The 24,209-nt window shown below is 42.6% G+C and overlaps 1 protein-coding gene across 11 annotated transcripts in view; it reads right to left on the reverse strand.

The window, feature by feature from the left end:
- The window catches only part of ELF1 (E74 like ETS transcription factor 1), a 213,998-nt gene that overhangs the window by 54,992 nt on the left and 134,797 nt on the right, over window positions 1-24,209 (reverse strand). For 9 of the 11 annotated variants that reach the window (XM_077483165.1, XM_077483159.1, XM_077483162.1 and 6 more), the window contains one exon: window positions 1,176-1,462. In XM_077483165.1, the coding sequence (XP_077339291.1) occupies window positions 1,176-1,247 (72 nt within the window). In that variant the 5' untranslated portion in view covers window positions 1,248-1,462. Of the gene's footprint in view, window positions 1-1,175; window positions 1,463-1,742; window positions 1,765-1,792; window positions 1,818-24,209 lie in introns of those variants that run through there. The other 2 variants (XM_077483168.1, XM_077483167.1) reach the window with 2 other exon arrangements.

The following is a 24,209-nucleotide window of genomic DNA, read 5'->3' on the forward strand; positions in this document are numbered from 1 at the left end:
TACATACATACATACATACACACACACACTTATATAGACTAGAATACAATACAGCCCACATTATCATACAATCCAATAAGCAGCATGTCAAGCCAGTTGTACTCACTGAAATATCATTGCATTCACAGAGAGAGCAACATAACAACTTAGGCCCCTTTCACACTGAGGCACTTCTAAACTACCAGTAAAACACTGAGCACTTTTGAAGCACTGTCCATTAATTTCAATGGAGAGGGGCATTTTTTCACCGCCAGTGCACCGTCCCAGTGTGAAAGCATTCATTGATTTTAATGGCAATAGGTTTTCGTGAGCTTTTCAGGCGTTTTTTTTTTTTTTTTGTGTGAAAGTGCCTGAAAAGACACTGGGGTGCTTTGCTGGTGCTACAGCGCTAAAAATAGCACCTGCAAAGCGCCCTGAAAGAGCCGCTGCCGTCTCTCCAGTGTAAAAGCCCAGAGGGCTTTCACACTGGATCAGTGCACTGGCAGTCCTGCTAGCAGCATCTTTAAAGTGGTGTACACATCACTTCTAAACCACTCTTGCCCATTGAAATCAAGTGTGAAAGGGGCCTTATAGTACATGGATATCTGTGGTTCCTAAACAGGATTCAGTGTGCACAGGCAGAGGATCTGAAGTAATTCCCATCCAGATGGAATTGGCTCTATAGAAGTCATATGCACCACAAAGTGCCAAAGCAGCTGTGAATGACACCCCCTTAATCTCAGGGGGCATCTTTAAGACAGTCAGTGGGTCTGGTGGAATACTGGGCCTCTGCAGAAAGGAAGTGTTTTTCAATGCTCTTCAATAAAAAATTGGAGGCACACAGTGGATAGCAGGGATGAACTCAGGCGTGTTTGCATGGTCCACGTGCAGAGCCCGCCAGGAAGTCGGTGCAGCGCTGCGCTAATCACAGGCAGTGAGACATTGCGCGGCTGCAGAGATCAGGCAATGTCTCACTGCCTGTGATTAGTGCAGCACTGCGCCAACTTCCTGGCGGGCTCTGCGCGCTGACCATGCGAACACGCCTGAGTTCATCCTTAGTGGAGAGGTGGGGGAAAACTGAAGAGCTACAAAGTTTTCCTCCAAGCACCAAGGGCAGAAGCAGATGGGATAAAACAGGTGAGGTTGGAAATTTGCGGGTTATGCTCAGAAAACAAATCTGTATTAGCGTCACCTACCTGATTCTCGTCGTCCATGACATTGCTTGCAAATTCAAAGACCAGTTCACTCGGTTGCACGGCAGTGGCCATCCTAGTGCGTCCCCTTCCCACAACTCCTCATGAGAAGTATGGGTCACCTTACTTTCGTTTTAGAAGGCAACAAGCAGCAATATGGACAGTGTGGGTCTTTAAGTGCTTCTTTAAGCTATTGTAGCTTACATAAATATTCCACTTTTCTTGACTTTTTTCGTTAGATGAAGACAAATACTTTTCTTAAAGTGCTCTTTTCATGGGATTGTCAGGACCTGCAAGATATCAAAAACAGAAACAAAACTTAATGATATTTAATGGTAGTGCTACAAACAAGGTCAGCAACCTTCGTTATGAAGACTTTACTAGGACAAAGAGTGTGAATATAATTCAATCAACCCCACAAGATACAGTCGCCTTCCCCATAAGTAATCACATTTTCTACATTTAAGAGATTCAGTTTGTTTCCAATGCTTACATTAGAAAAAAAAAAATGTTGTTTGCAACTTAACATTAGAAAGGAATGGTAGCTAAAGAGCACATTTTAAAGAGAACCTGAGAATGTCATGCATAACATCACGAGCAAATAAAACTGATAACAAAACCATGAGTTCTCAGCATTTGTCCCTCTGACATTTTCAGGTCTTGTCTGCACTGTAAATACATTCTTATCTGAAGAACAAGCTTGTGAACTACAGGAAGGAAACAAGCAATGACCACGTCACGGCAAACGCGAACATGCAAAGATCTGCACACCACAGCCACCCCACCCAGACACACTGTGAAAAAAAAAAGAAAAAAAGTGCAGAATGGAAACAGCTGTACTGGTAAGAGTATGACTGGAATCCCCCTGCTCTGGCTGTTGTGAAAGAAGCAACTCAGAGGAAGGCTCTGGAAAGAGATAAAGGGAGAAGAGGGAGGGATGGGGGAGAGACAGCCAGAGGTGCATACACAGGCCATGCAGACACCTCCTCCATTAAAATAGAATGATAAAAGCAATCAGCTCACTCTGTGCCACCTTGCCCATTTTATATTACAAGACAGTCTGCTTTTATACAGGCAGATCATGGGCAGCCCGATATGCTAACATTTGGCTAACCTAACAGATATGGTTATGTGAACCTCCAATTCTGCAAGGATCAATGGAAGCAGTTCTGCAAAGACCTCCTATGTGGCCCCTTACTCTTATCTAGGGGATAGTTATTGCCCGCCACAGTTTTCAGTGGTCAACACGGGGGACAATTATTGGTTGAGGCCTAAAGCCTGGGTTCACACTGGTGCGACTTCAAATCCGACATCCCTGCGCCACTTCATTGTGGCTTGTTTACGACTTCTTTAAAACAGCAAGTTGGATTGAAGTCGCTCCAAAAGTAGTGCAGGAACCTTTTTCTAAGTCGGAGCGAGTCACACCAATTCGAAAACTTCCATTGCAGTTAATGGGGAAAGACTTGTCATGCGACTTTAAACTCTCAGGCCGCATGAGAAGTCGCGGCAGCATCAACCAGGCGTAAAAAGACCTCTCTGTGGTAATATGCAATGTAAATACACAGAACGTGCAAGTATCAGTTTTACACCTCGCTTACCAAAAGGAGTTAACATTACAAGGAAATATAGCTGTAAGTAATGGCTGCAAAATATGCATAAAGTTCACATTCATACTTTAGGAATTTAAAGGCCAAGTCGACTGAAAATGTCAGTGTCAAGCGAGTGACACGATACACACACTGGTTGGCTCCAGAGTGAGGATGACAAGAATTGCCAACCGAAGGTCAATGAGCCACACCTCTTGTGCTCAAAAATATCTCACTAGCCTAAACGATTCATTACAAAGTAGATGGAAAGTTACTATTTGGCCTGAATTTAAACAAAACATTAAAAGATACTATTAAAACAGGGGTATAATATAACCAATAAGAACAATTACATAATAATAAAAATAAATAAAACCGCACACACAATAGTTTTTCTAAGAGGAGCTTAAAATATTTAATATTATTTGCTTCTATTTTAGTTAAATATACTATTGAAAGCTTCAGGTTATAATTGTTCAATAAATGAAATTTATATTATATAATATAAACTTAAATATATAAATATATATATATATATATATATATATATATATATATATATATATATATATATATATATATATATATATATATATACACACACACACACACACATATACATACATATATATATACACACACACACACACACACACTCACACACATGTTGATGCCCTGACTGCTATTCCCATGAGAGTGGTGCCATCACTGTTGTGCTGCTCACTGTTCTCCTTGCTGGAGGCTCTGACACGAGGAAGGAAACTCCAGCCTCTACTAAGATGGCCATCTGGGGACTAGACCTCTGCCTGACTTTTTTGGTCACAGCTTCCGGAGTTCAGTTCTTTGTGACCACATCTCTTGTCTGGGTAAAAAAAGCTCAACTCTCATGCTGCAGTGCAATTCACTTTGTTTATGCTGTGCACAGACACATATTTCAAAAGGTCTAATATTTTAAAGCAGAACCTCATGCAAAGGGAGAAGTTCTGCTTTAACACATTATTGACCTTTTGGCACTTTTTGGGGGGGGGGGGGGGAGCGGGTACGTGGTTATGACAGCTACTCACTCCCACTTCTGGTCAGATGCACCATGGCGATTTAACCTGGAAATTTGCCCCCCACTTCCCCTGCAGTCTTCTTGGATACATCACAGGTACCAGAAGACTGCGGGACCATTCACAAGGTACAGTGTAGCTTGAGCATCCACAGTAGAAAACTGGTTGTGAAGCCGCAAGGCTTCATTGGCATTTTTTATTAGTTTAAATGCTGGTGCCTGGACACAAAGCCGATTGAAGTATCCCTGGACAGGTAAATGTCCTCACATTAAAAGTCAGCAGCTTCTGTATTTGTAGCTGCTGGCTTTTCATTTTTGGCGATGTGGGTGGACCTCCGCTTTAAGTAGCTTCTACTTTTAAAACAATATTACGCCATTAAAATTAGATCTAAGTTTATTTCTAGAACTTTAGGTAATCAATGACTGCTGATTGATTTGTAAACAAGAGTCTTAATAAAGCTGTAGTTTTCCATGCAAATATCATTTGTAATATAGCTCCAGCTGGCAATTCTTTCACATCTTAAAGCTTATTCAACTGTGCAAATTTTAGCCAATACCAAATGCAATGCTGAAAACTTTATTAAAGCAGGTAAAGAAAGTTTAGTCTAAATTGAATTGAAGTTTAGAGACCCCATCATCAGACTGTGTCAATAATTAAAAGGAGAGCTAGCAATTCATCCAATATCTCATGTAAACACACCCTCCACCCAGCTGTGTGTGCAGACGCTCTGACAGCAGGAACTAATGGAGAATTACAGGCAGCTTGGGAATGAGATCACAGATCTCCATGACCTCACCGCACAAGGGCCTGCATTCACCAAGATAAACAGGCACGTAAAAGAGACACATTACAACTGAAGCCTAAGGCTTGGTTCACACAGGGGCAACACGACTTTTGGAGGCAACTTGGACGGGACTTGACGTGACTTGGACACGACTTACAACACTACTTTAAGTCGCCCCAGGCCAGGCGACTTGCCGTGGCCAATCAGAGAATGAGCTCTCAGGAGGGAACTCCTTTTGAGAGCTGATAATTCTCTGAGAGTCGCCTTCTGTATAGACGGAGATCCGACTTGGAGGCGACCTCCATTGAAATCAATGGGTACAAGTCGCCTAGAAGTCAGATTGAAGTAGTACAGGAACCTTTTCTGAAGTCGGAGTGACTTCAGTAGTGTGCATTAAGACAGCTCTCATTCATTTACATTGATTTCTACATGTTGTGCGACCTGAGGTGACTTGGGGCGACTTGAAGTCGGATCTGAGTCGCCCCTGTGTGAACCGGCACTTATTGACCCACCAGAAATGAATAATAAATATTTACCTGTGTTTTCATTGTTTAAACTTTAAAGATCCCACCTAACCTGAAGCCAGAAACAGATATGCAAATGTAAAGTGCAGTGCGAGATGGTTTCCATTTGTCAGTGTATCGAATTCTGCTACTACATCTAAACATTCTACACATCTAAACAAGTGCTCCTTCATCCAGAAAGGGGGCAATCTAATACAGGAGGTGTATTACTGACCAGGTCACCAGGTAAAATCAAAGGGGAAAAAAAAAGCCTAAAGAAAGAAGAATTTGGTAAGCTGCTATATATCTCTATCTAATCGCACACATACAGTATCTCACAAAAGTGAGTACACCCCTCACATTTTTGTAAATATTTTATTATATCTTTTCATGTGACAGCACTGAAGAAATGACACTTTGCTACAATGTAAAGTAATGAGTGTATAGCTTGTTAACAGTGTCAATTTGCTGTCCCCTCAAAATAACTCAACACACAGCCATTAATATCTAAACCCCTGGCAACAAAAATGAGTACACCCCTAAGTGAAAATGTCCACATTGGGCCCAGTTAGCCATTTTCCCTCCCCAGTGTCATGTGACTCCGCGTTACAAGGCCTCAGCTGTGAATGGGGAGCAGGTGTGTTAAATTTGGTGTCATCGCTCTCACTCTCTCATACTGGTCACTGGAAGGCCTAAGCTATAAGAAGATTGCCAAGATCCTGAAACTGAGCTGCAGCACGGTGGCCAAGACCATACAGCGGTTTAACAGGACAGGCCTTGCCATGTTCGACCAAAGAAGCTGAGTGCACATGCTCCGTATCATATCCAGAGGTTATCTTTGGAAAATAGCCATATGAGTGGTGCCAGCAATGCTGCAGAGGTTGAAGGGGTGGTCAGCCTGTCAGTGCTCAGACCATACGCTGCACACTGCATCAAATTGGTCTGCATGGCTGTCGTCCCCAGAAGGAAGACTCTTCTAAAGATGATGCACAATTAAACCCACAAGCAGACTAAAGCCGCGTACACACGGGCGGATTGTATGGCCTACTTAGTCCGCCGAAACACATTTCAGCGGACAGTCCGCTCGTGTGTGGGCTTCAGCGGACTTTTTCAGCGTGCAGTCTGGCGGACTAAGTATTTCGGAATTTCCATAATTTTGTCCGTCATACTTTGGTTTCAGCGGACAATCCGCTCGTGAGTAGGCTAGTTCGACGGACTAAGAATGGCGCATGCTCAGAAAGGATTTATACGGCGGAAGGTTGCATTGCTGTGTATTGGACTTCCTATTTCTAGTCCCGTAGTACGTGCTGTACACGTCATCGCGCAAGCTTTCAACGGACCGTTTGTGCATCCGTGTGTGGTCAAGTCCGTTCATTGGAAAGTATGACGGACTGTCCATCGGATTGTATGACGGACTAAGTAGGCCATACAATCCGCCCGTGTGTACGCGGCTTAAGACTAGCAGACTAAGGACATGATTACTGGAACCATGTCCTGTGATCTGATGAGTCCAAGATAAACTTATTTGGTTCAGATGGTGTCAAGTGTGTGTGGTGGCAACCAGGTAAGGAGTACAAAGACAAGTGTGTCTTGCCTACAGTCAGGCATGGTGGTGGGAGTGTCATTGTCTGGGGCTGCGTGAGTGCTGCCGGCACTGGGGAGCTACAGTTCATTTAGGGAACCATGAATGCCAACATATACTGTGACATGCTGAAGCAGAGCACGATCCCTCCCTTTGGAGACTGGGCCACAGGGCAGTATTCCAACATAACGACCCCAAACACACCTCCAAGACGACCACTGCCTTGCTAAAGAAGCTGAGAGTTAGGCTCCATGCACACTGGAGCTCATAAACTGCACTCTATGTTATGTATGTCTCCATGCCCAGATGGACGTTTTTTTTAGCTTTAATGAGCAGTGGAGTTTATGGGCTTTTTTCTGAACGCCAAAAATTTGCATTCAAAGTGCCGTTTTTCACCGCCAAAAAATGACAAACGCAGAAAAACACACGTTAATTAGTGTTTGGCGTTCTATTTTTTCAATGCATTGTGGGAGTTTGGAATGGACTGTGGGATTTTTGGAGAGTCCTCTGTGTATTTTTATTAAAAACGCCCATAAACGCTAGTACAAAACGCTGTTAAAAGCACATCTTTCAACCAGCGTTTTCTGCCAGCAATCTGGCTTCCAGAAAAAGCTTTTTTGAGCTTCAGTGTGCATGGAGCCTAAGGGTGATGAACTGGCCAAGCATGTCTTCAGACCCAAACCCTATTAAGCATCTGTGGGGCATCCGCAAACTGAAGGTGGAGGAGCGCTAGGTCTCCAACATCCACCAGCTCTGTGATGTCATCATGGAGGAGGGGAAGAGGACTCCAGTGGCAACCTGTGAAGCTCTGGTGAACTCCCTGCCCTGGCAGTGATGGAAAATAATGGTGGCCACACAAAATATTGACACTTTAGGCCCAATTTGGACATTTGGACATTTGTACTTAGGGGTGTACTCACTTTTGTTGCCAGCGGTTTAGACATTAATGGCTGTGTGTTGAGTTATTTTGAGGTGACAGCAAATTTACACTGTTATACAAGCTGTACACTCACTAATTTACATTGTACCAAAGTGTCATTTCTTCAGCAATTGTCACATGAAAAGATATAAAATATTTACAAAAATGTGAGGGGTGTACTCACTTTTGTGAGAGAGAGATAGAGTGACAATTGTACTGATTAAGCAAAAATCGTATGATCTGGTATTGTACGAGAAAAATGTTGTGCTTGTCCCATTGGATAATTTTGCATGAATTGTTGTGATCGGCTCTCGAATGCTGCGTACCAACAATCAGATAATAGCTTTGAAAGCAGTATTTTTCCTATGATTTTCTGATCGTGTGTATGGGCCATAACCCTGCCTAAAGACATGACATGGTCAGCTCTAGGTCCAGCCAGTAAAAGTCGATTCCGGCAACAACCGTACAATATCTTCATGGCAATAGATGGATCGAAATTTGGCCGTTTGGCAGGGACTGGCAGAATTTCATCTTATCTATGGCCGTTCCAGCTCAAAAGAAGTTGATTGCACAACGGACTTCTGTCAAAATGGGAATATCGGAAATTTGTCACTTGACCAGCAGCGGCAGCTATAATAGTGTATTCTGACAGCATACAATAGCACAGTGAGGAGGATTCTTCCATCCACATTGCTTGTGTGGATGAGAAATCTGTTGGTCTTTAAGCAGTCCGCTGGCTACATTAAAAAAAAAAAAAAAAAAAAAAAAAGACCAATCCATGGCCAGCCTTACCTTCTCTTTGTATGCAAAAACCAAAACAGCTAGATTAGATTTTCTCAGCTGATCACTATTGTTTTTCCCAAAGAAAAGCCAGTTCCTAGGGTGTCTGCTGAGTTCTCTCCGCTCTATGTACAAGCAAGTTCATCTGATCCACACCTACATGTTTAAAGGTGACCTTATTAATAAGAGAACGCAATGCCAATAGCGTTTTGCTTGTAAAAGAACATATTAAAACACCCTTCTGATGGGCAGAACGTCCATTCCTCTGTCTCTTGTGGAGCTAGTAGTGCCACCAGTGTACTTCCTGGTGTGTCAGACAGCGTGTCCCCTGCTGGGCCTTGTTGTTCCTCTAAATGACTGCTATGTCCCTACTGTGGCCTTCATCCAGCAGTGGCTTTTTACTTTGCATGTGTTGACGTTTCTACTTTGTGCTTGTAAGACCATAAACTCTTCTGCATTGCACAATTCACAAGAAACGAATGCACTGCTTCCCTGTTCAGTGGAAACGGCTAACCCATCATTCCTGTGTTAGTTATGAGATGAGTCGATAATCAAGTCAGTATGTCTGAGAGGGTGAGGGGCGAACAATCGGGTGACCTTATTTTTACACACATCATCCTGTCAACTCAGCAGCAGACCAAACAACAATGCAGAAGAAGAATACAGTATAAAAAACTTTAAAAAAAATATATATCTGTACAACTAATGTCATATTCCCTATAGTAGTGCCAAGCAAAACTTTCACAACTGACAACAATTATATCATACAGACGTTAAAGATGAACTATTTTGTTTTTAATTGCTACAAATAAGAATATAGCACTTGGTCCTGTTCTGACTGGTGGCCCCATTGTCAGAGCGGCTCCCTGCTGCCAGAGACCAGAGCTGTCAATCACAATCCCATCAACTTTCTTGCGGTGTTGGACTGGTTTTCCCTCATCTGACAACCATGCTGCTTAGAAACAAAGTGATGACTCTGAACAAGGTAAAGAGCTATAGGCACTTCAATAGATTGTAAAGGACTAGTGTTTTTTTTAAACGGGATATACTCACCTGCTCTGTGCAATGCCTGCTCCGAGTATGCCATCCATTCAGACTGCTGGGCTCATGCGCAGGAGTGACGTCATCGCGGCTCAGCCATTTAAACGGCCGGCATCTGCGAACCTGAAAGGAAGATCAGGTGAGGATGGCAGTCCTGTCAGTGGTGACAGCGTGCTGCTGGAGGGCTTCCTTGTAAAGGGGGGGGGTCTTTCATAATGTGCTAGATGCAATGCACACTAGCGCATTATGCCACGGACTTGCAGGGGGAAGATTTTTTTTTATTATTATTATTTAGAGAAGGGGTGCAAGCCCAGTTCGCTGATTTCCGACCTGCCCTCCTAGATCATCAGTGTTCTGAATGGATCCGGTGCTAGGAAGCAAGGCTGCGGAGGCAGCAGAGCCAAATAAGCCAATGCGTCCCGTATAATGCCGGCTCCTGTCACAGGCGGAGTGATATCAATTGCACTCCACCTGGCCAGCAACAGCTAGCATGGGAGATTCCTGAAAGTAATATTATTATTATTAAAAGGTCAGTTTATATTATAAAACCATATGTATATATGGGCAGCTCTCTTCTGTAGTGATTACTAGGCTCTTACCGAAGTGCACCTGCAAGTTACCTGCACTAAGCCATAGACTTCTAATACTACGTGCGAGTTTGGTGCGCTTTCAGAAAGTGTCACCACACCTGCAGGATATAATGGAAGACTATGGCAAATTGCAGCTAACCCGCAGGAAAGCCACAAGTGCACCGTGTAAATCTTTAACAAGATCAGGCCGATCGGGTCTGCCTGTCCATTTTTCAGAAGGACCCAATCGGACCCTGCGGCAGATGTAAATGGACTTGTGACCGCTTACACCCTCCTACCTCCAATCCGATCCATGAAAAAAAAACTAAATAAATAAAACACAGAAGGGGTTCCGTCCCCTTTTGTCTGGGTGCATCAGATCAGAGGGCCCATAGAGTAGAGTGGGCAGAGTGGATACGGATCTGTCATCTGCCCGATCCGCTCATTGTGGCCCACGACCGGTTACCAAGTCGCTTATGAAAAGGTTTTACCTTTACGATCACTTTAACACCCATTGATTAAGGCATATTAATACCCACTGCTCACGCATCAAAATGCATGTTATATTGTTATATGCATTTTAATGTGTTGCCATTGAGTTCTATGGGCCTCCCAATGCAATAAACGTAGAGAAAAATTGAACATGTTGTATTTTTAAAAACACACTGCATCGCTGGAATGGGAACTGGCACTAACTTTATGCCGAACAATGACACATGCGGCTTAGCACCTTGGAACGCATGCATTAATTGCAACTGGGTAAATGGGCTTCTAAAACTGAAATTTCAGACAGATTAAAAGGAGAGCTACCACATTGTTACTTATACTCACCTAGGTGGATGCAGCATTAATCTGATGCTGCATCTGTCCCCTGCTGCCTCTGCACTGAAACTGAGTGATCAAACTCAACTAATTGCTCAGTACTCCCCTCTGCTCTGAGCAGAAAGCAGTGATGGTCGGTAACCGACTCTCTGCTCTGCCTCTCCAGTGCTCACTGGAGTGCTTGGCTGTGGAGGGGAGGGAGCAGCTGGCTCAGTCTCCCAGTCAGTTCAGGCATCTGGGTGGATTCTGTCTGTAAAGTTGGGATCTTTCCCCAGCCTGGACCAGCTGAATGACGTCAGCGGGCTCTATTCTGCTGTTGGCGGAACATGGGTCACATGAGTGCAGAAGTAAGGCCAAAAAAGCTTTGGCTATACTTCTCTTCTAATGCTGTGGACAGTGAGGGTGCTTTTATGTTCAGGGTTGGTTTCAGTGCGATTTTGTTTCTGTGCTTCAGGTGCAAATTTTTAAAGTGTATGACACTGGAAATTGCACCTGAACTGGACCTGACTTTAAAATTGCACTCCAGTTGTCGGCCCGCACATATGTGAACTAGCTTTATAGAATGCCAGTTCGATTCACGTGACGTGAACCAGATGAGGTTTAAAAACGCATCCAATTCACATATATGTGAACCGGGCCTAAGGCCAGCCATACACAGAGCAAATTTCTTCCTGCAACCATGGGTTGCAGTCTTTCCCACCTGGGAGAAGACAGTGATTATTACTGGTAACTATAGAAGCTGCTAGTGATAATTGCAGGTAAAACCCAGCATGTTGGTTGTATCCAAGTGGATCGATTCAACTTGGTACATTCAGCCTGCCCATACACAGCTCAGAAATTGGCTGGTTCCTGCTGAACCAGCTGAGGTTTCGAACCGTATATGGCCTGCCTAACTGCCTGGTTTTATTTCAGCAGTTAGCAAGTGTATTAATTGCATTTGTCTGAAACAGAGACAGTCAATAGTGGGCAAAACTACAAACCCGTAAATGAAATACTCTCATGAAAACATTTAACATCAAATAAAAATATGAAAGTAAAGGCAATAACTACTTTCAGAATAACATTACAATGACTCAAACTGTGAAACTGTACTATACATGATCGACAAAGATATATCTGCCTGGAGTTTGTATGTTCCCCCTGTGCCTGTGCGGGTTTCGGGTTTCCTCTGGGTACTCTGGTTTCCTCCCACACTCTAAAGACATGCTGGTAGGTTAATCGGATCCTGTCTAAATTGGTCCTAGTATATGTATGAATGGGAGTTAAGGACCTTGGGTTGTAAGCTCCTTGAGAGTAGGGACTGATGTGAATGTACAATATATGTGTAAGGTGCTGCATAAATTGACAGCATTATATAAGTAACTGTAATAAAATAAATAAATACAAACAACAGGCTCTATTTACATGAAAACAACCTAGAAGCATTTTTTTTTTCAGCACTATTAAAATTTCTTTTAGTGGACAATCTACTTATGACTTGTATGCCATGCACATGCCATTAACATGAAAATATAAAATATTCTACCAGGTGCACAGACATGAAAAAAACAACAAAGCAACTGGTGAGTCTTATACTAAGAGAATCGGGCAAGTGCGATAAAATGTTAATCCGAGGAAAAGCGAATAGAGAAGATATACAGAAATAAAAGAAGATATTTTTAAATTGCATTTTTTTTATAGCAGCCAGATAACATCATTCTCCACAATGTATATTCCGGCTAATAACATCAAATCACAACCACATGAAGATTCATATAACTAAACTTCTTCCGTATGTATTTATAAAGAAGTAGCTTATAACTGGGGACATTAAATGAAAAAAACGATTGCAGCTGCCTGTCTTACATTTTGGTGTAGACAGCTTGGCACTGCCCAGATCATGCTTTTTAAGTAATTTGGACATTTAGTCAGTCCTCAACTGTCGTAATGTCCAGATACTGCACTATTCCAACTGTGCTGATCAGGTCATGTATAGGTTCCGCCATCTAAATCAGACAGATTTGCATTAGGTTTCACCTTAAAAGGCAATGAGGGCACATCCGTTTTCCTCAAGCTCTTTGATATATGGCAGCTCCATAAGTCATAAAATGGCATTAGCAATTCCACTATGTACCAACATAAATTCTTGAGTTACCTGCTCTGAACAGATTATGCAGCATCCAAGAACAGACATAAGCCAGAAAAAACATCAACCCGTACAAGCCATCCAGAAGAACTGGCGAAGAGTGCGACTAATCTGTTATTTGAGGGTGCCTATGTGGTTCTGGGTCCAACAACACTTGGCAGAGCCAGCAGCATGACACCAATTATCTTTTTTAGCTGTCTGTAAGAGGGGCATTGGTCCCAATGACCACTAATTTAAGGACATTCTTTCCCACTGATCTTCTATAAATTCATTTTAGCAAGGGTTCCCTGAGACCTAAAAATATTTTTAAGGTTCCTCTGATGTACAAAGGCTACTCTAATCTGAAGGTGACCAAAACATTATCATCTCAAAATTAGCCAGACTAGCAATGTACATGTTCTGTACATGGATATCTATTGAGATACCTCAAGGAGTAAACATATGCACTTGCAATTGAAGAACCAGTTATTGCAAACTAGGAGCCAATAAAGCAGTTCATAAAAGTCAAAGATGCACATATATTGAGAACTACAGAAAATGGGGGTAGGGCACTAGTTGTCTTTTTTCTTATTGGTTACAAGGCTCTTGGATGTGTCTAGCTTTGGAACGCTCACATCTGGCAGATACTGCGAGGTAAAAATCCATTGGCTGGATCGTGCCTCAAAATGAAGGCAAAAGGTATATATAAGACAATCTGATAGACATGCATGCTCATAAGCTGGCCATGGGCATACTTTAATATGGTGGTCTATCATACACTTAGCAACCAACCAACAGGAAACTCTCCTATTAGCCCATTGGACCAAATCAATTACAAAATCAGTTGAAGTGAATGAAGGAGGAAATAAGAAAAATAAGAGTGAACAAACCGCTCCTGGCACCACCTTATATTGAGGAAAACCATTGAAAAGAAAAATAAACAAATACAAGAAGGATAGTTGAACCTCTTTGATCAGTTTGTTGCAAGATGGTGGATGCACACACTGGACTACTCTATATGACGTATGAATGACTTTGTATCCAGAGCAGTTATTTAAAGTGGTAGAAAGTCACTTGACTTTTACCAATAGGTAAGCCTAAAATAAGGCTTAGCTATAGATACAATAATTATCTCCTAAACATGCACCGTTTAGGAGATATTTGCTCTGGCAGCAGCTGGTTACATTACAAGCACATGCACACTGGCCTCTGAATGGACTGTGCGGTCCGTGGGACTGACGCGGAAGGAATATCTCCAAAACGTACACCATTTAGGAGATATTTACTATTTCTGCAGCTGGTCACTTCACCGATGCATGCATGCTGTGCTCTCAATGGATGGCATATGCCCTCCATTTAGAATGTGGTGGTGCGATCATGGCTCCGTGCCCATGCGAGAGAGTGACATCATCATGGCTCAGCCATTCATACGGCCGAATTCCCGCAAACCCTGAAGGAAGACCAGGAGAAGATGAAAGCACCTACATTAATGACAGTGCACTGCCGGAGGGCATCGTTTTCAGTTAAGTCTGTCTGTTAAGTTATGTACAGTATGCAATGCAACCCCCCAATCCCTTCCCCGTCAGAATACAGTGATCAACAGAAACTGGTCTAAGGATTGGCTTCTGAATAGATGGGACTGTACACAGATCCTGCTGAATCGGGCAAATTTCAATATGTATATACCCAGCTTAAGCGTATGGAGGACAGGGGGGGCCTTCTGCTGCCACAGACTTGAGATTGTCAATTAATCCAGCCAAGATCAGCCAGAATGGGTGAAGACCATCTTAAATCTATGGCCAGCTACAGTATGCAATTTTGTTCATTTGAAAAAAAAAGCCAGAAGATGCATTTCATTCACTAACACCCGACTCCCACGCTACTACCCCAAAAAATTAAAAATATCAGTAAGGCTTCATGTACGCGGGGCGCTTTTACAACCTCTCCTGAACGATTTAACTTGATAAATAGTAACTCACATTTAAAACGTTGGTTTTGCCGCATTTGGCATTTGAAATGCCTTTAAACACAGCTTCTGAAAGAATTTTTTGGGGTTTCAAAAAAAGCCTCTAAAACACAACTGCCTAGAAACGATTATAAACTAACCCGTGTACATGTACTGATAAGATAACATAGAGGAGAGTTCAGGGGCAGTTGGGCATTTTTTTTTCAACTGCGCTCCTAAACGTCCGTTTACCAGCAGCAGTGTACAGGCCTAATAACCAATAAACTGATATAATATAACTGGACATTCCTTAAAAAAAAATAATAATAAAAGGTGAGGCAAACTGCTTTGTTTAGATTTTGTAAAGACAAAGAAAAATATTCATTTTTTTCCCCCCATTTTTAACTACTTCCCACCCGGCCACTACACATAAACGGCCGGGTGGTCCTTTCCTCGTTCTGCGTGGACGTTCAGGAACGAGTGCTTGCAGCATGGCCACTGCGGCTCGATCCTGTGATCATTCTGATCAAAGGATCCAGCTGAGCAGAGATCGGGATATGGGCGCTATGATTGGCCCTCCTGATCACCCGAAGGCTGTCCAATCACAGCCTCCACAATGTAAATAGACGCGTGTCTCTGTGACAGTTCTCCCCACCGAGCTCAGAGTGTGTGTGTGTGTGTGTGTGTGTGTGTGTGTGTGTGTGTGTGTGTGTGTGTGTGTGTGTGTGTGTTAGTTATACCCCTGTCCCTATACACATTTCAGTGTCCCAATAAAAAAAAAAAAAAATCTGTCAGTTCCCCATCACTGCCAACACCAAATAAATACTGATTTGGGTTATATTTACCAAATAAATGTAGTAGCATCATTTTTGGTCAAAATTTATCAAGAGAAAATTACTTATTTGCTACATTTTATAACAGAAAGTAAGAAAAATGCACTCTTTTGGAAAATTTTCGGGCTTTTTTTATTCGTAGACCAGCGGTGATTAAATACCACCAGAAAAAAGCTCTATTTGTATGAAAAAAAAAGATAAAAATGTAATTTGCGTACAGCGTTACATGACCGTGCAATTGTCAAAGTGTGACAGTGGTGAAAGCTGAAAATTGGTCTGGGAAGGAAGGGAGTGAAAGTGCTCAGTATTGAAGTGGTTAAATTTCTTGTTAAAAAAAAATCCCATTGTAATAAGTCATGCTCAGGAAAAGCACATGTAAAAAAAAAAAAAAAAAAAAACATTCAATTCAATTCTGTGACTTGTTGACACACCCACACAGGGGGCACACTGGGTGAACTCATCAGCAGACGAGCCATGGACAAACACCATTAATCTATATTAATTAGTCATATTTAATGCAATTATACTTTTACATCATCTGCTGGCGGCTATTATATAACCTTCTCTATGATTAAGCATTTGCTCGGTCAACTGTATTTTGTTCAAACCACTTATGGAGCAAAAAGAAGAAAAAAAAAGGGAAGAAGAATCTAATCAATGCAGCATGCATCTGCAAATGGTGGGGAGATTTTTTTCTCTAGCCTGGGAATAGTTGGAATCATTAAGACCAGACGTTAAAAACTACCCAATGAGGACCTAGAGAGCAAACAACAGCGGCCAATGATTCCAACACTTTTCTACTCACTCTAAAAACTATTTTGGCCGCAGGTATGCTTAAAGTGTTACTAAACCCAGGACTCTGCATTCACTATATCTGGTCTCCTATAGTACATGGAAATGCAATCATTTTAGTAAATCTAAACTGCTAAATAACTTGTCATCATCAGCATTATATAGCAGTCTTGTGACTTCTATCAGTGCCTGGTTACAGCTTGTAGGAAGGAGTTTTCATTCTGCTTTGACTGTCCTATGAGGCTGCAGGAACCTTGACCCTCTGTGTGGACAGTGCAGATTGGCCCTGTGCTGATCACATGCACCCTTCCCAAGAGAAAACAGTACACAAAACTCTCTAACAATATACACCAAACAGCATGTGCAGAGTGACTCCAAGGCTCTATGCTATCAGGAGATTGATTGGGGACAGTGGAACAAGGGGGGGGGGGGAATCAGAAAAAAAACTGATCAAACAGCCTTTTTACGTAATGCAGAGGATAAACCCCTTAAGGTTCCACAGAGAGTATAACAAGCATGCTTTACTGCATACTGTATACAGACTGATTTTGTTGTTGTGGGCTTAGCAACACTAAATATGACAGACCCTGTCAACAGACCATTCATTTCAACAAAGATTTTCCCGTATACATGCATTTAAAAGGGGTTGTAAAGGCAGAATTTTTTTTTATCTTAAAGCGGGAGTCCGCCGTTTTTTTTTTGTTTTGTTTTTTTAAAGCCAGCAGCTACAAATACTGCAGCTGCTGACTTTTAAAATAGTGACACTTACCCGCCCAGCGCGCCCGCGATGTCGGCACCCGAAGCCGATCTCTCGATCATCTCTCGGGTACTGCCGCCTCCGTCTTGGGTATGGGAATCAGGAAGTGGAGCCTTTCGGCTTCATTTCTCGGTTCCCTACTGCGCATGCGCGAGTCGCGCTGCGCAATAAGGATAGTCCCCGCTGTCTCTGGGATCTGTGTGTTTCCCAGCAGGCAGCGGGGGACCTTCGGAAAGGGGCGTAGATTCTGCGGAAAGGGGCGTACCTTCTGCAGAATCTACGCCGGAAGTGGGTGCAGATACCTGTACTGTACAGGTACCTGCACCCCCCTCCCCCCTGAAAGGTGCCAATTGTGGCGCCGGAGGGGGGGGGAGGATTCCAATTAGTGGAAGGTCCACTTTAGGGTGGACCTCCGCTTTAATGCATTCTATGCATTAAGATAAAAAGCCTTCTGTGTGCAGCAGCCCCCCTTAATACTTACCTGAGCCCCCTCTCTATTCAGCAATGTCCACGAGTCTTTCGGCTGTTCGAGACTCTCCCTCCTGATTGGCTGAGACACAGCAGTGGCGCCATTGGCTCCCGCTGCTGTCAATCAAGGTAAGTTAACCAATCAAGAGAGAGAGAGGGGGCAAAGTCATATGCCAACCACTACATAATCGCACTGAAAATCAGATCAAAATTGTATTGCTGCAGTGTGAAATTATCCTAAAAGCCCCGAGACTGCTGCTGGGTGCCACCATCTTGGATGAGCTGCCACTCAAATTACATTCGTTAGCAGTAATGGTGAACCTTGGCACCCCAGATGTTTTGGAACTACATTCCCCATGATGCTCAACTACACTGCAGAGTGCATGAGCATCATGGGAAATAGTTCCAAAACATCTGGGGTGCCAAGGGTCACCATCACAGTTATAGTATTCCCCTTTGCTCATCCCCTGGCAGCTACATAAAAGGTTATGCAAGGAGGTGAGTGGTGGAGGAGCTGGGCCACCACAGACACCCTCAGAAGAAGAGAGGGCTATGATATGCAGGGTGGCAGTGCTACGGAACCTATTCTCCAACCAAAATTTTCTAGCAAGTTTAAAGGCATATTGCATGTGAAAACATTAAGGACCCTTTTACACGGACGTGTCTGTGTACGGGCTCTACTTTGCTCAGCGGAATCGCTCCGTTGATCCCCGCTGAGCAGGCAGATGACAGGTCCGTCTATGCACCATGTGCAGGGACGAACCTGTCAGAGCACCGCTCTCCTCTATGGGGGAAATCGGATGAAGACGGACCGTAGAGTCCCGTCTGATCTGCCAGGTGGATGGAAAAGTAGGGTTTCCAGCCGTCACACTTTAGTGGATGGGAGCGGGTCACCACTGACATCCGTCGCTCCATAGATCTGTATGGATCGTTCGTTCAGGTCCGCCTTAAAAAACTGACAGGTGGACCTGAGCGGTCCCACACGTGAGAAAGGGACCTAATTCAGTACATGAAAAAGAAAAACACTGCATGTAAGCAGTCAAAATACTTTTTCTGCGTTTTAGCCTGTATTTTAAACTTTGACAGGTTTACTTTAACAAAATGTGTACCGAGAGAAATGAGGGCTACTGTGCGGACCCTTCCTCCTGAAAATGCCTGGCTATATCCAATTTTAATACTTTCTGGGTCTCTGATGTAGAAGAAGCATGCAATAAGTGAAATCAGATTCCTATTGTTCAAGGTATTCAAACGGGGATTGTCATGACAGTCAGAATTAGTTGGGAACTAGATTATTCAAAAGGATCTATGCTTTCTGGCATACCACCTTCATTCTCCCCATTTACAAATGATCTGTACATTTCATTTTTTGGTCTCTGAGCTGCAGTGTGAACAAAAATCATATTAATACCTGTGATGTCATCCAACTGTGTTCAATAATCCTGCTGTATAAGGTCAGACATACACAGAGCAAATTTATTTTCTGCAACCAAGCTGCCCCCGCTGGGAGAAGACAAGATAATCGGATTAATCAACTTGGTACATTCAGCCTAGGGCTGGGGGAAATAAAATTGATTTAAATCTTGAATCAAGTTGAGAGGTCAAATCGATTAAAAATTTCAGCAAATCGATTTTTTTCCACCAGGTCCTGAGGTGCTGCGGACAGGAGTTTTTAGGTGAGGCCGCGGCTTTGGCCTAGACCCCGAAGCTGCAGCCTCGCCTCAAAACTCCTGTCCGCAGCACCTCAGGATCGGCGTGGTGTACATTAAAAAAAAAAAAAAAAAAAAAAACCACAACCCTTGATTTGAATCGTGAATAGAGTTATTTTTTTTTTTTTTTTTTGAGAAAATCACGCAGCTCTAATTCAGCCTGTCCATTAACGGTTCGAATCTCTGCTGAACCGGCCAAGATTCGAACCATGTATGGCTATCCTAAGGTGGAAGGCTATCCTTGCCAGGAGAAGGATTTCACTTGGGTGCTGAAAAGAACGGTAGCTGTGCGACACATAGAGCTGGCGCGGGCGTCTGGGTAACAGGACAGGAAATTATGTATAAAGAGCCTAAATAGTGACATGCACAGCAGAGCTGATGAAAATCTTCAAATAGAGGACAAAAAGGTTAAACTGCCAACATGCCACTAGAAAGTCTTTTCTACCCAAAGATGAGCTTTAATGCGACTGTTGTCAAACTGGATTTGGCAGTAAAAGTGTTCCCTGTAAACAAAGAAAATCTCTCTCCAGCCTCCCACACAGCTGCTGAACACCAATCCATTGACATGCGTTTGTACAGAAAGCAATACTTGCAGAATTGTCCACTTTCTGGTCCCACACAGCACTAGGTGGTTCTTCTCACCAACCCCAACATCACTGCCAGAGAGGAAAGTATTTACTACATTTTTTACAGGGAACACCTGTTAGCAAGTAGAGTTTTGCCACGTTGGTCACTTAAAGTGTTACTGAACCCAGGACCCTGCATTCACTATAACTGGTCTCCCACATTACACAGAACATGAAAATGCAATTATTTTAGTAAATATAAACCACTAAAATATATTTTCTCATCAGCAGTATAACAGTCTAGTGACTTCTCTCAGTTTCTAGTCAAAGCTTACAGGAGGCGTTTTTATTCTCTTCTGTTTTTAATGAGAAAGCAGAAGGACTGGCAGGAACACCACTGATTTCACACAAAGGAAGCAATACAAAGAGAACAGGATATTTTTTCATAGAAGTACATGGTATAGTAGACACATATCAGGAATATGAAATGTAGAGTTTACATATTCTTTAAGCTGGCCATAGATGAGGTGGTTTTCTTTCCTGCAACCACAGGTTGCAGGAAAGAAAATTGTTCAATTACTCCATCAACATAGGCAGTGTTAATGGGGGGGGGGGGGATCCCTCCCACGATGCTATTGAGTTCTCCCAGCAGGGGGGTGGGGGAACCGTCCCTGTTGGACGAACATAGTGACTATTGCTAGTGGCTATAGCTATATCTCATGTAAAAACCCAGCATGCTGGTTGCACCAAAGTCGGTCGATGGATAGACTTGACTACAATCAGCCTGCCCATAGATGGTTCGGATCTCAGCCGGTCCTTGCTGAACCTACCGGGATTCTAACCATCTATAAGAGCTTTATGTAACATGTCTCCAGGCTTTGACTGTCTCCTGGAGAAAGTCGCCACTCTCCAAAAATTCCTATAGCATGTTTGTAGTCACTGATCATCAGATCATCACCTGTTTTCAGTTGAATTACCTCTAATGACTATTATATGTGGCCCTTTGGTGATGTCAGGGGCCCCTTATATCAAGTAAGCTGACCACCACTGGGTTAGAAAGTCCAAATAATTACAACAGACCCAAAGAATCAGCATCTTTTATTAATAAATTCTTTGTTGTTCTCCTTTCATGTTTCACAAAGTAGATGGGAAAGTGTACATACGTCCTGTTCACACCTATGCAGGTTGCATAGTCCAGGTGCATTTTGCATTTTTCAATACATGCTTTTGATCCATTGAAGTCTATGGAACCAAAAAAACAGAAAAAAAAAAAAAAAATTCCCTAACCCTTCCCATAAAATGCACAGATGTGAACATGATCCATAGGAAATCATGATAAATGGATTGTAGTGTGCTCCTGCAAAACTGAACATGCACTAAAAAATGCATAGGTGTGAACCAGGCCTACACCTAGAGATATCAGGTATTAGGAGATTTAAAGGTCTTCACCTAGTAACTATAGCTCAGGTGTAATATGCAAGAGATAAACTACAAAAAAAATAATCTGAACTTCCACATCTGGCAAAGTATTGTTTTATAGAATATGAACACTTTATGTACCTCACTCTTACAAACACGTGCGTCCTAGAGAGAGAAGCGAGCTACGCTCCCTTCACTTGCCGCAAAACTAGGGGCTAGTGTGTATTTTTTCTTTCAAACAAGGGGGCTGAACAAAAAAACCCCCAAAAAAACTGAGATCCCTGCATCCACATAAGTGACGTGGATGCAGTGATCTCCACTCATGTGCTGTTGTATCACCCCCCCCCCCCCCAATCGGAATACATTGTTTTTACTGCCCCCCAACCACAAGTGTAATGGAACCCTCTGAGTTGGATGTTCTGATTTGTTGCAGAGTGCAGGGAGCTGCATTTTTTAGCACACTGAATGCTTTCACTTGTTCCCTGATAATTTTCCATTTTAGTAACTCCCTACCTAACATGAAAATCCAGAAACCAACCGGTCAAGTTGCTATCTGGCTCCTAAAGAAGCATTCAAGTTTAAAGTCATTAGAACCATAATACTTGTGAGGTTAATAAAATACATGCTGATCCATAGACCTGAAAGCGAGAAATACCTGCAAAGCCGGATTCCTCTTAGACAATTTAAGGATTATGGTGGGCCAGTGTGAAATGTACAAAACACAACAAGAAAAGCCAAAACAGAGATCGATAAACATTGGTTGCTGGTGCTAGGTTAAAGTACCGAATGATTTCCATCTCTATACTAGTGAACACTGAACTACCAGATGATGTTGATTTCATTCAGCTATGAAGAAAGGACAGATATCATCATGTGACTTCTAGGCCTTATGTTAACATATCTGAAAGAAAACTATATGTAACCTCTCAGCATTTATATGTGACCCCAACATTTCAAACCCCTGATATGTGTCTGCTGTACCATATTTTGCTCCCTTTGTATTGCTTCCTTTGTGTGAAATCCCTCTATGCTTAGAACTCAGCCTGCTCTCTTCCATTGGGTAGACATGCCCTGATACACCCCCCCCCCCCTTCACAGCCATTCACTGGGAAGATCGGGGTAATGCTATTTCTCCACCTCCAGCTTGGAGCTACTCATGCAGCTGAGAACAGAGGTCATATGATAATAAAAAAAAAAAAAAAAGAGGTTTTATTGAGCGATAGAGATATACATCTGTATCTCATATATATATATATATACACACACACACACACATATATATACACATATACACACACAGGATATAAAAAGTCTACATACCACTGCTGAAATGTCACAAAATGAGACCAAGAAATAATTTCAAAACTTTTTCCACCTTTAAATGTGACTTATAAACTGTAAAACTCAATTGCAAAATAAACTGAAATCTTTTAGGGAGGGGGAAGTAAAAGTAAAATAAATAATGTGGTTGCATAAGTGTGCACACCCTCTTATCACTGACGTTGTAGCTGTGTTCAGAATTCAGCAATCACATCCAAACCGATGTTAAATAGGAGTCAGTACACACTTGCCATCATTTAGAGTGCCTCTGATTAACCCCAAATAAAGTTCAGCTGTTCTAGTAGGTCTTTCCTGACATTTTCTCGTTGTTGGATCCTACAGCAAAAGCCATGGTCCGCAGAGAGCTTCCAAAGCATCAGAGGGATCTCTTTGTTAAAAAGGTATCAGCCAAGAGAAGGGTACAAAAGAATTTCCAAGGCATAGATATACCATGGAACACCGTGGAGACAGTCGCCATTAAATGGAGAAAATATGGGACAACAGTGACATTACCAAGAACAGGACGCCTCTCCAAAATTGACAAGACGGGAAGAAACTGGCCGGGGGGGGGGTTCTTAAGAAAAAACATCCAAGCCCAGCTACATTTTGCAAAAACACATCTTAAGTCTCCCAAAAGCACGTGGGAAAATATATGTTATGGTCTGATGAAACTAAGGTTGAACTTTTTTGGCAATAATTCCAAAAGATGCGTTTGTTTTTGCTCCAAACCAACCAACGAACACCACACCCACAGTGAAGCATGGCATTGGCAGCATCATGCTTGGGGCAGAGTGATATATTTCAGGCATTACTTTCTTTCCATTTTGATAAAAATGGCTTACATCTAGTGAAAACCCAAATTCAGTATCTCAGAAAATTAGAACATATTATTGCAGAAATGTTGGCTTATTGAAAAGTATGTATATGTACAGTATAGTATGTACCCAATATTTGGTTGCGGCTCCTTTTGCATAAATTACTGCATGAATGTGGCATGGAAGTGATCAGTATGTGGCATTGCCGAGGTGTTATAGAAGCCCAAGTTGATTTGATAGCAGCCTTCAGCTTGTCTGCATTGTTGGGTCTGGTGTCTCATCTTCCTTCTGACAATACCCCACAGATTCTCTATGGGGTTTAGGTCAGGCGAGTTTGCTGGCCAATCAAGCACAGTGATACCATGAACATTAAACCAGGTATTGGTACTTTTGGCAGTGTGGGTATGTGCAAAGTCCTACTGGAAAGTGAAATCAGCATCTCCATAAAACTGGTCAGCAGAGGGAAGCACGAAGAGCTCTATAATTTCCTGGTAAGAGGGCTGCTCTGACTTTGGACTTGATAAAGCACAGCGGACCAACACCAGCAGATGAAATGGCTCCACAAATAATCACTGACTGTGGAAACTTCACGCTGGACCCCATGCAACTTGGCAACATTCTGTGCCTCTCCACTCTCTCCAGACTCTGGGATCTTGATTTCCAAATCAAATGCA

This window comes from Lithobates pipiens, unplaced genomic scaffold (genome assembly GCF_037356315.1).
Source record: "Lithobates pipiens isolate NorthernLeopardFrog02 unplaced genomic scaffold, aLitPip1_a1.2 Scaffold_16, whole genome shotgun sequence".
Lineage (NCBI taxonomy): Eukaryota > Metazoa > Chordata > Amphibia > Anura > Ranidae > Lithobates > Lithobates pipiens.